Source organism: Musa acuminata, chromosome BXJ1-1 (genome assembly GCF_036884655.1).
Source record: "Musa acuminata AAA Group cultivar baxijiao chromosome BXJ1-1, Cavendish_Baxijiao_AAA, whole genome shotgun sequence".
NCBI classification, from domain to species: Eukaryota; Viridiplantae; Streptophyta; class Magnoliopsida; order Zingiberales; family Musaceae; genus Musa; species Musa acuminata.
Genome location: NC_088327.1, coordinates 5,099,451 through 5,114,388, shown reverse-complemented (window position 1 = coordinate 5,114,388; position 14,938 = coordinate 5,099,451). Strand labels below are relative to the sequence as shown.

The window sequence follows — 14,938 nt, the reverse complement described above, 5'->3', positions numbered from 1 at the left end:
ACTAATAAAAATGCAGTCGTGCAACCATTTCTAAGCTATCCCTCCACACAGAGAGAGAGAGAGAGAGAGAGAGAGAGGGTTTGACCACTTCTTGGATTTCTTACCCATAAATCTTAATAATTGGTCAACTCAATCCATCAATGGCTCTGATGCATCTATTACACCAAAATTATATATATATATATATTCCTCGTGTTACGAATCGATCGACCACGTGTCACAAGAGTAGCATATAAGGCTCTAAAGACGGTCGCCGAAGGACTTTGTTGCCCCCCGCGGCATCTGGTGCTCCCCGTGACATGAAGGAGCCATCTGTTTTGGCTCAACTCATCCAATCCTACGCTCGAGCCCGGAAGCTCAACAGAGGTAAGCAGCTCCACGCCCATTTGATCTCCCTCGGCGGCGTCCCGTCCACCTTCGTCGCCAACCATCTCATCAACATGTATGCAAAATGTGGCGACATCCACCACGCTGCCGCCCTGTTCGACGGAATGACGCAGAGAAACCTGGTCAGCTGGTCTGCCATGATCTCCGGGTTCTCCCAGAACGGCCAGGCTCTTGAAGCCCTCCGAACCTTCTCGCTGATGTGCGGTGCGGGTGTGAGGCCTACGGAGTTCGCATTCTCCAGTGCGATTCAGGCTTCCGCGTCCTTCGGGTCGTTGGCGTACGGTAGACAGATGCATTGCTCGAGTGTGAAGTTGGGTTTTGACGATGAATTGTTTGTCGGAAGCAACCTCGCCGAGATGTACGCTGGATTTGGATCTTTGATTGAGGCCCGTCTGGTCTTCGAGGAGATGCCATGGAAAGACGAGGTGTCCTGGACCACCATGATAGATGGGTACGCAAAGAATGGGAATTTCGAGGACGCACTTCGGGCATTTAAGGAGATGATCGATGCAGGTAGGATCACCATCGATCAACATGCTTTATGTAGTGCCTTGAATGCGTGTGCTGGCCTGAAGGCCTACAGATTTGGTCAGTCTCTTCATTCATCCGTCGTGAAGTTGGGTCTGGAATCGGAGACTTTTATTGTCAATGCGCTGACGGACATGTATGCAAAGGCCGGAGACATGGACAGTGCTTCGAGCGTCGCCAAGAAGGTGGGTTCCGACTGGAACGTGGTTTCCTGCAGTTCTTTGATCGATGGGTATGTCGAGATGAACCAGTTCGAGGAAGCTTTGAGAACATACGTTGACTGTAGAAGACAAGGAACAGAGCCTAATGAGTTCACTTTCTCGAGCATGGTCAAGGCTTGTGCAAACCAAGCAGTGCTGGAACAAGGGACTCAGTTCCATGCCCAAGTGATCAAAACAAGCTTTGACATGGACCCATACGTTTCTTCCTCCCTCGTCGACATGTACGGCAAGTGCGGGATCCTCAAGTGTTCGATTCAGCTGTTTGGAGAGATTCAGCACGCCAGTGATGCTGCCTGGAATTCGATGGTGGGTGCGCTTGCACACCATGGCCGTGGCAAGGAAGCAGTAGAGGCCTTCCATGGAATGGTGACCGGAGGATGCAAACCAAATCATATCAGTTTCGTTAACCTGTTAATGGCGTGCAGCCATTCCGGGCTGGTGGAATCAGGACTAGAGTACTTCCACTCCATGCACAAAACATATGGTGTGGAACCTGCAGAGGAGCATTACTCTTGTGTCATAGATATGCTTGCTCGAGCTGGAAGACTTGAGGAAGTCAAAGATTTCATCGGCCGAATGCCGTTTGAGCCTAACGCTTATGGCTGGTGTTCTTTGCTTGGAGCGTGCAGGACACATGGAGACGTAGAACTGGGTGAGTTTGCTGCAGAAAAGCTGATGAAGCTGGAGCCCGGCAACACAGGGATCCATGTCCTGCTGTCGACTATGTATGCCTCGATGGGTCACTGGGAGGATGTGAAAGCTGCAAGGAAGTTGATGAGGGACAGCAGGGTGAAGAAGTTGCCTGGTTTCAGCTGGGTGGATGTCGACAACAAGGCCCATGTTTTTGGTGCCGATGACCCTTCACACCCACAGATAAAGGAGATCCATGAGAAGCTTGATGAGCTCTCGGTTAAACTAAGTCAAGCAGGGTATGTTCCTGTGACAGCTTCTGTGGCCTCTAATCTGGAAGAAGGATCGAGGGGGAGATCGCTGCATCATCACAGTGAGAGGATTGCAGTTGCATTCGCGCTGATCAGCACGCCACCCACAAAGCCTATCATCGTTAAGAAGAACCTACGGATCTGCATAGATTGCCACTCGGCGATCAAGCTCATATCACAGATCGAATCGAGAGAGATCATAGTTCGGGACAACGCAAGATTTCACCACTTTGCAGATGGAATGTGTTCATGTGGTGATTATTGGTGATTCCTTTCATTTCAGCCCACCTCAACAAAAGCAATTATCATTTCAAGCTTCATTCTTTTAATTAGTCCGATTGATTTTTGAGCAAGGAAATTATGAAATGGATAAATTATGAGCAAGGTACTTTCGTTCTTGGCCTTATTATATATATATATATATATATATATATATATATATATATATATATATATATATATATATATATATATATAAAGCCTTGATATGTGTGGTGTATATGAAATATTGGTCGATTGAGGGCTATGCAAAAGGCCCTTTAAGTTTGCTGGTTCGTGGGGAGCCCAGAAGGCCTAACGGAAATGCTGGCATGAAGAGTTGCGGACCCTCAACCCGACCCGGTTCGACCCGATGTCGTCTCCACGCTCAGGGCTAGGGTTTTTGGAATTCTATATATAAAGGAATCTGCGTGCTCGTTCGCGGCCTCTCGCGCACCTCCTTGGGTCGGGATCCGTAGGCGAGCGCCGGAGGCGTCGGTGGAGGAGAAGCAGCCATGGTTCACGTCAGTTTTTATAGGAACTGTGAGTAGTCGCGATCGTCGTTGTCCTTCTCTTATCCCGCAATCTCAGATCTTTGAATTTTTTTCGATGTTTTTGCTTCTTATTTTTCGATCCTCGAATGGATCTGAAATTTTATGAGGAAAAGCCTTGGTAGAGTTTTGATTTCGGTTTCTTACGATGTGTGCGTGGTGGAATTTCTGGGCTTGATTGTGGTTTTGGGTACATTGTTAGTTTCTTCTTTCAAAATCTGATGGAAACCCTCGTTGGTGTTCTGAGTATGGTTTGGATATGTTAAACCCTAGCTACGATGGTCTTTTTTCAGACGGGAAGACCTTTAAGAAGCCCCGTCGTCCCTATGAGAAGGAGCGGCTTGATGCTGAGCTGAAGCTTGTCGGTGAGTATGGGCTCCGCTGCAAACGGGAACTCTGGAGAGTCCAGTATGCGCTGAGCCGAATCCGTAATGCTGCGAGGGATCTTCTCACGCTTGATGAGAAAAACCCTCGTCGGATTTTCGAGGGAGAGGCCCTTCTCCGCCGGATGAACCGTTATGGGCTCCTCGAGGAAGGCCAGAACAAGCTAGATTATGTCCTGGCCCTCACAGTGGAGAACTTCTTGGAGCGCCGTCTGCAGACTCTCGTCTTCAAGTCGGGAATGGCAAAGTCTATCCACCATGCTAGGGTTCTCATCAGGCAGCGCCACATCAGGTATAACCTTCTTTTTGCTATTGATGGATTGGATTATCTGAAAGTTATAATAAATTCTGTGCGTCAATGGTTTTAAATACATTGTCATTTTATTAGCATTTTCACTAAATGTGAAACTCTCTCTGGTTTATGTGGTGATTAGTTGAGGCAGTAAACAGACTTGCGGTGTCAGTAGTACATGCCTGCAATTAGATCAAATTTCATTTGTTTTTGCTGGTCTGTCTGTTACCTATTGTGGTTTTTATTGTCATGTTTATATTGGCCTATCTTTGCCTATACTACTGTTCTCCATTTTTCTTAAAATGCTATCTAATGATATATTCAGGAGTTACCAAAAATTATTGGCAAGTAATGGTTAGATTTTGTATTTTCTAGTAGCCATGATTTGACATGAGATCTGTGTAGTGATTAAGAAGCTTGTAGCATCCAGCGGTAAGTGTGTTTGACTTTCAGGAGCACTAGCATTGCAATATCAACTATGTCTTCTGGAGTGTAAATTTAGGATTGGTAGAACAATAAAGGGAAAGGAAAAAAAAAAGTGTGTTCTTTTTTCTGTGAATCTTACCTTGTGCAAATCGATAAATATAGCTAATATTAATTTGTTGAAAATGGATTCTATAGTTCCTGCTTCATGATGCTAGTTCTGCAATGATGTTTGGTATTCCTGTGCAATAGAATATTGACCTTTCCAGCTTGTTAAAATCCTTCCAGATAGTTTTTAAGTTCAATAGCCCTTTAAAATATTTGCTTCACTTGCCTTTTTAAATATCAACCAACCAATAGTGTATGTTTATACAGATTTTTGTTCTTCTATTGGTAGTCTTGGATCTTTCTAGGACTCTTGTGGTGGGCCTTCCTAAAACAATTGTATTGTAGCATGTAATCCATGGTTGTCCTCTTAACATCTATTTATATATGTCAAATATAGGAGGATATGCTCGAGTGGTAACTCTTATATAGATATGGAATGTTAACCAAATCATATTAATTGCATGTTGAATGAACACATTTTGTGATTATTTTTTTTCTAAATGCTTTGATTTTAAAGGTTGGTGTTCAAGTGGACTAATGATCTAGGTCTATGTAAGCCTAGATGTGAATCTTGGCACATGCCTAATTGTAGAAAGGCCTCCGACTTGGAAAAATATATTTGAGGATGAGATAAACCTGTAAATTCCTGTCTGGTGCTACTTAAATAAGACAAATGTTGTACCATGTTGCTTATACAACAGTGTTATTTAATTCAAAATTGCAGTAACACATGGATGGTGAAGGCGGTGAAGAAGAAGAGGGAAATACCTGAGAAGCAGGCATAGGAAAGATAATGAACAACCATAAATAGAAAGAGAGGAGGGAGAAGTTGAGGATAACAACTGAAATATTGCTGCTTATGTACATGAATCTACTCTAGTCTGTTGCATCACCTAAATGTCATTGTTACTAATGACTGACAAAAAAAAAAAATCATTCATGTTATATTTAGTTTGGGTTCAGGTCACCAAACTTTAAGCTGACTTTGAAAGAGTCAAGTTCAGGTTTTCCTGTTGGATCTTATGAACCAAATTAATAGAGTTTACATAAATATAAGTAACTAGTGATTCAACTTAATATGGTAGATGAAATAAAATATGGAAGAAGAAAGTCCAAAATCCATTGAATGTAGTTTATTTATGTTCTCTAATTCGTTGAAATTGATGGTTTCTGTGAAAATATACTCTTCATAAATCTTAGGAACTCTCTCTCTCTCTCTCTCTCTCTCTCTCTCTCTAATCGTATGCTCTTGTCCCTTTGCCTGCAACAACATTGCCACAGCCTACCATTGTGATCAGTTCTTATGCTGATGCTCCAGTCCCTCTGACCATCAATGTTTTGCTACTTTTTGTCAGTTATATCCCTGTGCTAGTGATTTAATTTTTGCTAGCATTACATCTTTTTTCCAATAAACTGCAATATATTTTGGCTGACCAGACCTTAACAGGTTGGTTGTGATTTGAACTTCCATTTCCTGGTGGTAAATGGGCCAGTGAGCAGAATTATGTTGACATGAAACTACAATATTTTTTCGCAATTTGTATTTGTCTCTTCATGTTTCTCAACTATCCTCGCAGAGTTGGGAGGCAAGTGGTTAACATCCCATCATTCATGGTGAGGGTGGATTCAGCAAAGCACATCGACTTCTCCCTGACGAGTCCATTTGGTGGTGGCCGTCCTGGGAGAGTGAAGAGGAGGAACCAGAAGGCAGCAGCAAAGAAGGCAGCTGGGGGTGATGGTGATGAGGAGGATGAGGAATGAGGAATATGCAACTATCCTAGTGGAATTCTGGTCTTCTATTTCTTTTGCATTTGAGTTATTAGTTATGTGAACATTTTGCAGAAGTGTTATTGCAGGAAGTTACCTTAGTGTTTTCTAATGTTGAAATCATGGAGTAGACACGTATTCATCTATTTTGGCTTAAAAGGTTAGTGTCTCGATCATCCTCAGGTGGCATAAGCGCATGCTTTGTGGTGCAATGAACTTGGTCCCGGTGGTCAATATTTTCCTTGTGTTTATTGACCATGCTATTAGTTCAAATTGGTCGACATAGTTTTCTTTATGTTTAATCAAATTGTTCAAAGATGTTATGTTAGTCAACTTGTATGCTTTTATGTTAGTCAACTTGTACGCTTTTATCTATATTTACTGTCCACAGACCCACATTAATATTTCTGGCTCATGTTATGGATTTATTAACTTCATTTTGGTTTCCAAGTCATATCCTTTATTGATTATGCTTAATTAGCTTAAAGAGATGGGGGTGAGAGATAAGGGGGTTGCAAGGATTAGATTAAAGAGAAAAGATAGACCAATAAGGAATTGAAAAGCCTTATTGCTAAATAATAATCAAGAAATATATAGAATGATTCTTCAACTATATTCTTCATTTCTTTAAACCAACTTTCGACAAAAATCTTCAGATGTTGATGAATGCCATTTTTGTCTAAGAACATAAGTCAGTAGGCGACACTTTCTCCAGGAATTGGTCGACGATGTATATATCATTTGAAATATATGGGTCAGTCTCGGCAACTTGCTCTTGGAATCACTCATCTGGTCGTACATGGTCAACCTAAACTTATAGTCCACTATGGCTTCGGATAACGACGACCTGTAAACAGCACACGCATTTCACCAGCATCTTTTAGTACACACCATTCTTCGATGGTGACGGAAGTCAGTCACAACAAAAGAATTCTAACAAGCCAACGCTATTGTAACTTCATGAAAGCCAAACAAGTAAGCCAGCCCGAGCAATTCTCAGACTCGGGTACGGGCATGTATCAATCTTTACATTGGTCATAGGTGTTCCAGAAAACCTCAATATCAAGCATGAAAAGAACTTGATCATATATCTCCTCTAATATTTACAGAGGAAGGAAACACAGGCTTAATTAGCTCGACCTCCTCTCCAACCCCAACAACTTGACGGGCGACGACAATGATCGACTCTTCCTCTCTGATATCATCTCGAGCGCCGGAGACCAAGGCCGGCGAGCCCTCGACCCCACCAGCTGCGCGTAGTGCCTCTTCAACTCAGGCGTGCTGCATAACGCCCCGCCATCGCCGCCCCTCCTCCTCCCGCCTTCTCCCGACGAGCAGATAACCATAGATATGAACTCAGGCAGCACCTTGATGAGTGTCCTCCCATCCTCGCCCTTCACGTACGCGAACGGACGCTGTCCGTCTCCTGCGAGCGACACCTTCGTCGGCACCGGCGACAACGACGCGAGCGATGCGACGGTCAGGGTCTGGTCGAGCCGGAATCTGTCGGCCGGGAGGACGAAGTAGGTCCGGCCGGGGAGAAGCTCTTCGGCGGCAGAAAGAACCGGGATCGGGAGACCGATGTAGAAAGAATCGGCGTGGCAGACGATGCGGTCCGGGAACCGGTACATGACCTCCCCGGCGGGCTGCTTCTCCGGCAAGAACGTGGCGGTGCCGCCCCAGAATACCAGCTTCACCAGGCCACGAGAGCTGGGGCTGAAGCATGTGCGGAAGAGTCCTTTGCCCATCATGGATCACAGGATCACCACTAGTCGAGTAAAGGCGGATGGAAGAGTCGTCGATGGCTGGTTTTATAGGAAAGCCCGCGGTGTTTGACTTGGACCGGTCAGACATTTGGGACGGTGGTCAGCGGCGACCGAGAGGGCATCTTTGTCTACTGCATTTGCATCCACTAGTAACTTCGAAATTGTCAACGCACCATTCGCTACCAAAGTAGGAATCCGATGTGTCTCGATTTTAATAATAATTATTCTTTATAATTTCAATAATAAGCAATGTTCAACGCTAGATTGGGAAACGGATCTGATGAAATTGGTGTACCCGTATCCGAATAATAAAATAGATTCTCGAGTTGGATCCGAGACCCGTTTCCATCCTCCACAATCGTCGATGTACTTTAAGATTCCCGAAGGTAATTGAATGCCGCATGATAGGCGAAGCCATCGCTCGTTAAGGGTAGAACAGCTCGGTGAAGAGAAGCTCGTTCCAGGTGTCCTGGAGGCCGGGCAAGCACCAGTGGACGCAGTCTGAGTAGCTCACCGGGTTGGCGATCTGCTGAGGGGTCAGCGGCACCCACTGCTTCTTGTAGATGGACGTGTGGGCGTCCTTGCGGTAGCTGGAGAGTTGGGTGATGTTGAGGACTGTGATGGGCAGCTTCGTTCCGCCGACCACTTCTCGGACCACCTCCATTACGCTCTTCCGGCAATCGGAGCCCCAGTACGTGGGGTCTTCGATCATGGTTGTCTGGTTGTAGCAGTTGCCTCCGGGTTCGTCCCCCCAGTCTCTGCTCCTGTTGGCTTCTCAGTATTGATCAGCAAGGTAAGAAAGGACGAAGGTTAGAGCGACCTCACTCACTCACTTTTCATGAGAAGGCGACATGGTGGCGAAGAACACCCTCGCCTTCTTTAGATCCATGTTTTGGTCCACCCACTCCAACATGCTTCTCATCGCCATGCGGTAGGCGTCCTCTGTGCTCGGCTGCACGATATCCCTCGCTTCGTCGTTGAAGGAGCCCTGTCCTTGCCTGCGAGGTTAGCCCACCATGACTGCTTCGCTCTAGCTCTAATCACGTTTTGGTTCGAATCAGAATCGAACTGGTCCGGAACTAAATCAAATGAACCGGAACCAACAGTTCCTGAATTGAACTAAAGATCCGGTTCCGGTTTTGGTTTCAATCTACGAACGGTTCGAACCTAATCTGGCATTGGAACCGTAGGTTTCGATTCTGATTCTAAAATTGAACCGGTTTGATTCCGGTTCCCAAGCCCATGAAAAAGCTGGAGGAAGAGGTCAGCAAACCTACAGGATCTTCATCGTGAGGCCAGTCATCCACCAAAGGTACGTGTTGAACACCAACACGTCCGCTCCTTTCCAGTTCTGGCCGTGCTTGTCGATGGATCCTTTCCTCACGATCCTGTCGGCCATCCTGTGGATGACGGCGTCGTCGGAGTTGGATTCGAGAAGGAACGGTGCCCAGTAGAACTCGATCGTTGCGTTGTACTCCTGAGCCAAGTGGAAGAGAGGATGGTGTTATAGGTTGGAGAGACGCGGTGGAGGGAAGGATTAGCGCATGGTTTCACCTTTGCCCGGAAGACTGTTAGTGAACCATTTACTTCCATCGATTTGGCACTGTCCGGGATGGCGGAGTGGAGAAGACAGACCATGGAAGTGAACTGACCTCTGTTCAGGGAATCACCGACGAACATCATCCGCTTTCCTCGAAGTGCCTCGAGCATCAGTGTGGCATTGAAGCTGCGCGAGATCGCAACACATTAGAAGAGGTAGAAGAAAGAACTCCAAATCTTGCAGATTACTAGAATGCATGTCCTGCTATCGAGGAACCTGGGAAGGTCGCAGTCACGAGGTTGCCATCTCCAGAACTGGTACTCCTTATCAGGTCGCCCATGCTCTTGGCAGGTGAGCTGCGGCTGGATGTAAGGACAGTCCGATTCCTGGTAATGCGGCCGAGTCGACTCGTCCCTGACCCATCTCCCCCGGTATATGTCGCAGTCGCCCTCCATCTCTCCGATGGCAAACGGCAGCTTCTCTCCGCGACTCCCTGCATCCAACACAAGAAGCGTCAGCGGTAAGCAGCTCCACCGGGATCGGTTCAACGACGTACCGGATCTGGATAGGAACTGATGCGGCTCCGGGCTGAGCTGGATGAAGCTGAAGATGAAGTCCTCGCCGGAGAGGACTGCGACGAGCGCCATGACGGCCAGCAAGGTCAAGATGCAAGGAGAGAGCCGAGCCCTCTTGGCGAATATCGAGGAGTTGGAGGAGGAGGAGAGATGTGGCTTCATGGCGTGGGAGATGTTGTTGGCATGTGGGTGGAGAGTGACCATAAATACACAGTGATGAGTGGCGGTAGGGCAGCCATGTCCGGTCTCACCGTAAGAGGTTGAGTCTCATTCACTCCAAAACCTTAGCTCATATAGTTTGCTTGTCATTGTCACTTTATATATGATGTACCCAACGCAAGACTTCCACATGTGGAAGCTAAGTAATGAGAAGTCTGATCATCCTAAATCCTAAAAATTTTGTATTTAATCCACATAAATACTTAATTATCAATCTAATTCGATTGATTTATCTAAATCAAATAATAACAAGTCTAAACCAAATTAACGATACTATATTCAAGCAACGATCTCATGTTCTCGGCCTCGTCGAATTGATTCGGACATCATCGATATCTTTTAGATCATATATAAGAACTCTTTATGGTAATCATGAAAGTGAATTATTAAAACAGAATGGTCCTTCTGATCATTTGATAACCTCATTTCATTGATTCTAACTTTTTTCCTCTCCTTTGTAATCCATTAGGTTGCAGGTAGCAGTACATGGAAAGTTTGGAGATGTGGCCCTGTGTTCCCCTAAATGGATACTAGTGGTGGTGGTGCATGAAGATAGAGATCATTGCTTTCCTTGTAAGCTAAGGGAGTGAATTGGACACTTCTTGTCTTTGCTTAACTTCCTCTATTATGTGGCCATAGAACAGTGAAAAGTAGATATCTTTGTGAAGAGGATGAATGCCTTTCATCTGGTCACATTTCAGCTTCAAATAGATTCAACTTACCATCATTCGTTCATTTCATAATGGTATCGAATAGAGATGGAACAACTAATACAATATTTTATGTATTAATCAAATAACATAAAAGGTAAAAGGAGTTTATGTTGGGACTCTTCAAACTGAGTATTATTATTATTATTATTATTAGAGATATCTCCTATAGACTCAAAAGTAAATGTGGCCAGTGAGATGGTGGAGTGAGAAGGACAACAAAAAAAGGTGTCATGAGGAGAAGAGTTATTTTAGATTTTTAAATTGAGATTGGTGCATCTAATATTGTTATTTTAGAATTAAATATTTTGAGTCAGTTGTTTAGATTCAACAAAAATTTTAAGATATTATTTTTATTTTATTAAATCGTGATAAGTGATATGAGGATGGGTCGAACGCTAAACTATATCTCATATGTATTATACTAAATTTTAATTTTGAATTATGTTAGAATCGAAGAGATTTTAACTCTCAATTTAGCCTTATATCCGAAGTGTATGAAAACTTAAATTGACTTATAAAAAATTGATGTGTGTATTATTATTAACTTAATCGTACATATTTTTGGTCAATAGGTCTAATGACCTATACTATGAAAAAAAAATTATTTATGAAAAATAACTTGATCTTTATCATAGATGCCTGATTTAAGTTGACTCAAAGAACAAAAATAGTTATTAGTCAATAATATTTATTTATTTAAAGAACTACCAAAAGGAAGAAAGAAAGAGTATTTGGCTTACGAGAGCCAAAGGTCATCATCAGCTTACTATAATACTAGTCACATTGAAAGTGAGAGATAAATTGACTGAATTTATAGCAATTAGATGAAAATAATTATTAGTCAACAAAATCTATTTACATAAGAAGCAACAAAGTCAACCCATAAATGCTATCATCATAACATTCTGATTTAGTCACACATTAAAAGTGAAAGATAATCTAAGTTTAATTATTTTAGACAGTGATAAAAGTCGCAATGCCATCACACATTTGATTTAGATAAGCAAAAGAAAAAAAATGATGATGTCCAAATTATTAATTATTTAATTATAAATAAAAATAAAAAGATTGATCTAATGGCAATATCCTAAAGGAGAAACACACCACCACTTGTTTTTGCTTGCCATTCTAAGGCTGCTTCTTTATTTGCCCAAACATGGATATTGCTTTTGATAGTTGAATCACACTAATTTGTATACAACATCCAAAATAATTGATTCATCGTAAAAGAAATTATCCTTTTGAGTATTTTTCCCTATCATTTACTGAAATGATCTAAGCAAAGATTTACAACACAGAAGAAATACCATTGGCAATTGGTTGGCGTATCACAGTGACTTGAGGTCAACTGAAACCTCACGCAGAGGTCGAAGTCTTGTTAATGGCGGCGGGCTCCCCTCCTTGTGTGGTGTGCGCTGCTTGCGGTGCGCTTGGCGGAGGAAACTGGTGTGGGCGAGTTGCCTGAGTGATGCCTCGGCGCATGTTCTCCTCTTCCTGGTGCAGCCTCTGCGTTTGCAGCGCCGTAAGGTACAACCCGACTCCGAGGAGGACGGTGATCAGCCCGAGGATTCCAGCCGCTGCGAATAGCCCTGTCCTGATCACATGGCAATCCGTCTTCGGGTTCCTCCACTGGCTTATGTGGCCCGACTCCACGCCGATGCCGATGATCAGCAGCACCGCCGCAATGGCAAAGCAGATCCTGCGCTCCAGTGAGTTGCAGGGAGCAAATCAGAGTAGTCCTCGAGCTCAAGAACGGACGAATCAGTTGATGCCGTCGTATAAGGCAGGAGAGCTTACCAAGTCGTGAGGAAGAGGCAGCAGGCTCGCCATGTAAGAGTTCTAGCGGCCGACGACGACGTGCGGGGATCATCTGGGAGCGACGACCAAGCCGCCAGTGCCGGAAGCTCGGGAGAGGTGGCCGCCACCAGCATGTAGGCATGCTCGGCGAACATGGCGGCTGCGAGCAGCAGGAACGCGCAGACGGCGCAGGCCAGCGGCGTCCGCCCGCTGCCGGTGTAGACGCACTGGTACGACTTGCTGCCGTCGCCCTGGTTGCTCAACAGGTACCATGTGGCCTGCACGTGGAATAAACGCCGCCATGCATGAATCGCACGTAGTCCGAGCAACTAATGGGCTAGCCGCTGCAAGCAGTGGGGTGATGGACATGGACGGCTACCTCGGACCGCGAGGCCTCGGCGGCGAGGCAGAGGACGAAGCTGACGAGGCCGCAGAGGACGGAGAGGACCACGAGGAAGAGAGCGACGCGACCGCTAATTTCACTGCGCCAGTGCGTCCTCATGGACAGGTCGTTGTGGGTGATGGCCATGGCGCGCGTGGTTCGGCCGGAAGGGGACCAGCACGGGGAGATATAGAACCCGGCGGGGACCTCGGTGGCTCTGCTCTGAGAAAGCTTGGGCGGGGAGAAGAAGGGAGGAATCCATGCGCGGCTTTGCTTCCTGGATCAGCTGGCTGTGTTGCGTGGTGAATGGAGATGCCCGAGCTTTTCCTTCCCATGACCCATGCACACACACATCTACGTTGGGATGGCAACGACTAGGCATGCAAGGCAAAACAATTGCAAGGAAAGGTTGGGGCGAGAAGAAGCGATCAACTACGGCCCAAGGAAAGAACAATTACAAGGAAAGGTTGGAAGCATAAGGTCGGATGACTAGTTTGATAATTTAAAGAAAATAAAATATTATTAAGTAATTTTCACTCACGATAAAAATATTTTAAATACAAAGTATAAGCTAAACTAGTTGGTAAGGTATTATTGATCCAATTAACATTTTAATTGTGGATGAAATTTTCTTTTATCACCACATGATTACATCACTTATGTCAAATAAAAAAATAAAAATTACATAAAGTTTTTTCATACTCATGCACAACATAAAAAAATTCTAAAAAATAAAAAAAATCTGAACGATAAAAAAAAATAATTAAGATAAAAAAAATCTGAACCGTTCGATACATTCTAAAATGCCTTATTTATATATAAATTATCAATCCTAGATAAAAAAAAAAAATATCTACGAACATTTTATTTACACACATGTTCGCCTAAGATAAAAAAAAATATATATATATATATTTGAAATACCTTATATATCTGAAGGTATCTTATTTACACACAACAAAAATGTACCAAGGAATCAATAGGTAGAAGGTGGTCCAATCTCAGCAATCGTGTGTTCTTCACAGTAATAGGGCACTCCACACTTTAAGGTATGCCATTTTAAATCTTCTATCATTATATTTTCATCTAGAAAGCTTAATCAGTATATGTCAGTGACAGATTAACTTAAATCCAAAATGCAAAACCTGAATTGATGAAGATGTTCATTATATATACTTACTACACAGCATGAATAAGACTTGAAGATAGGATCTTCCACTTAGATTTCATCTTAATTTTTTTTTGTCATTAATGCATTAGACATAATCTAATATACAGTATGGTTTTTTATATTTTATTATTAGTAGATTATGGTTTTTTCTATGTTGTTATTGTGACATGTTGACATTTTGGTTTTTTTTCCTATGTTATTATTAGTATATTATGTTTTTTTTCTTCGTTGTTATTGTTAGATTATGTAGTCTAAAACTTAAGATATATTAGAGATTTTTTTCCTATATTATTATTAATAGATTATCATAATATTCTTTCTAGATCATTACTTTCGTCTATATAATGACATGACCTCTAGTATTGATATGCAGAGCTACTGAACTTTATTATATTGGAAGTATTATGATAATTTTAGATTTTAATCCAGATTAAATATTTTATATTCTAAGAATTATATTTTAACAATTTCTCATTGGAGGTATATAGAAGATGCCATCATACGTGAAAGGAGAACAAAGGAATAAAGAGAATATTCTTTGATCATCCACATCAATAATCGAAGCAATCTAACTTAGTTTATTGCTCATAGGCTATTTTGTTTTTTGATATCTTCCATAATCTTTGTTGTTAAGATTGTAATCGAATTATCACAAAAATGCTGCATGAAATTCTTGCACTATATTAAAGTAATTTTTATATTGAAAATGAGAGTGCTTAAAATAAGGACATTTATATACGATAATAATAAAAAAAATACGAAATTGGTGGGATTCCAATCCATTCGATTTTATTATTTTCAATTAATCCATGTAATATTTTTGATATAAATTTTTTATTTCATTCAATCAATTACTAAGTAGATCATCTGAACTTTAAAAAGATTTGAACACTATTAATCTTTTAGTCTCCATCAA

General features: G+C 42.9%; 5 protein-coding genes across 6 annotated transcripts; 2 read left to right on the top strand and 3 right to left on the bottom strand.

Annotated features, from left to right (window-relative positions):
* Window positions 1-214: 214 nt before the first annotated feature.
* On the top strand, window positions 215-2,461 carry LOC103987125 (putative pentatricopeptide repeat-containing protein At5g52630). The gene has a single exon (XM_009405334.3). It carries the CDS (start codon window positions 300-302, stop codon window positions 2,343-2,345), a length of 2,046 nt encoding a protein of 681 aa, XP_009403609.2. The 5' UTR covers window positions 215-299; the 3' UTR covers window positions 2,346-2,461.
* A 257-nt stretch (window positions 2,462-2,718) lies between these two features.
* Window positions 2,719-6,035, top strand: LOC103987134 (small ribosomal subunit protein uS4y). The gene is made up of 3 exons (XM_009405347.3): window positions 2,719-2,878; window positions 3,180-3,561; window positions 5,670-6,035. The coding sequence occupies exons 1-3, from the start codon at window positions 2,851-2,853 to the stop codon at window positions 5,851-5,853; spliced, it is 594 nt and encodes a 197-aa protein (XP_009403622.1). The 5' UTR covers window positions 2,719-2,850; the 3' UTR covers window positions 5,854-6,035.
* A 755-nt stretch (window positions 6,036-6,790) lies between these two features.
* Window positions 6,791-7,738, bottom strand: LOC103989520 (uncharacterized). Its single transcript, XM_009408391.3, has one exon. It carries the CDS (start codon window positions 7,608-7,610, stop codon window positions 6,990-6,992), a length of 621 nt encoding a protein of 206 aa, XP_009406666.2. The 5' UTR covers window positions 7,611-7,738; the 3' UTR covers window positions 6,791-6,989.
* Window positions 7,739-7,830: 92 nt separating this feature from the next.
* Window positions 7,831-9,912, bottom strand: LOC103987144 (protein trichome birefringence-like 33). Of its 2 annotated transcripts, none has more exons than XM_009405358.3 (6): window positions 9,722-9,912; window positions 9,442-9,658; window positions 9,180-9,351; window positions 8,903-9,102; window positions 8,459-8,623; window positions 7,831-8,389 (listed from the first exon to the last, which is right to left on the bottom strand). In XM_009405358.3, exons 1-6 carry the CDS (start codon window positions 9,900-9,902, stop codon window positions 8,050-8,052), a joined length of 1,275 nt encoding a protein of 424 aa, XP_009403633.2. In that variant the 5' UTR covers window positions 9,903-9,912; the 3' UTR covers window positions 7,831-8,049. The 2 variants fall into 2 exon arrangements, with proteins under 2 accessions (XP_009403633.2, XP_018681629.2); XM_018826084.2 differs by having other exon boundaries at window positions 7,831-8,383.
* A 1,870-nt stretch (window positions 9,913-11,782) lies between these two features.
* On the bottom strand, window positions 11,783-13,016 carry LOC135680115 (uncharacterized). The gene is made up of 3 exons (XM_065194104.1): window positions 12,849-13,016; window positions 12,470-12,747; window positions 11,783-12,371 (listed from the first exon to the last, which is right to left on the bottom strand). The coding sequence occupies exons 1-3, from the start codon at window positions 12,996-12,998 to the stop codon at window positions 12,029-12,031; spliced, it is 771 nt and encodes a 256-aa protein (XP_065050176.1). The 5' UTR covers window positions 12,999-13,016; the 3' UTR covers window positions 11,783-12,028.
* Between the last annotated feature and the right edge of the window lie 1,922 nt (window positions 13,017-14,938).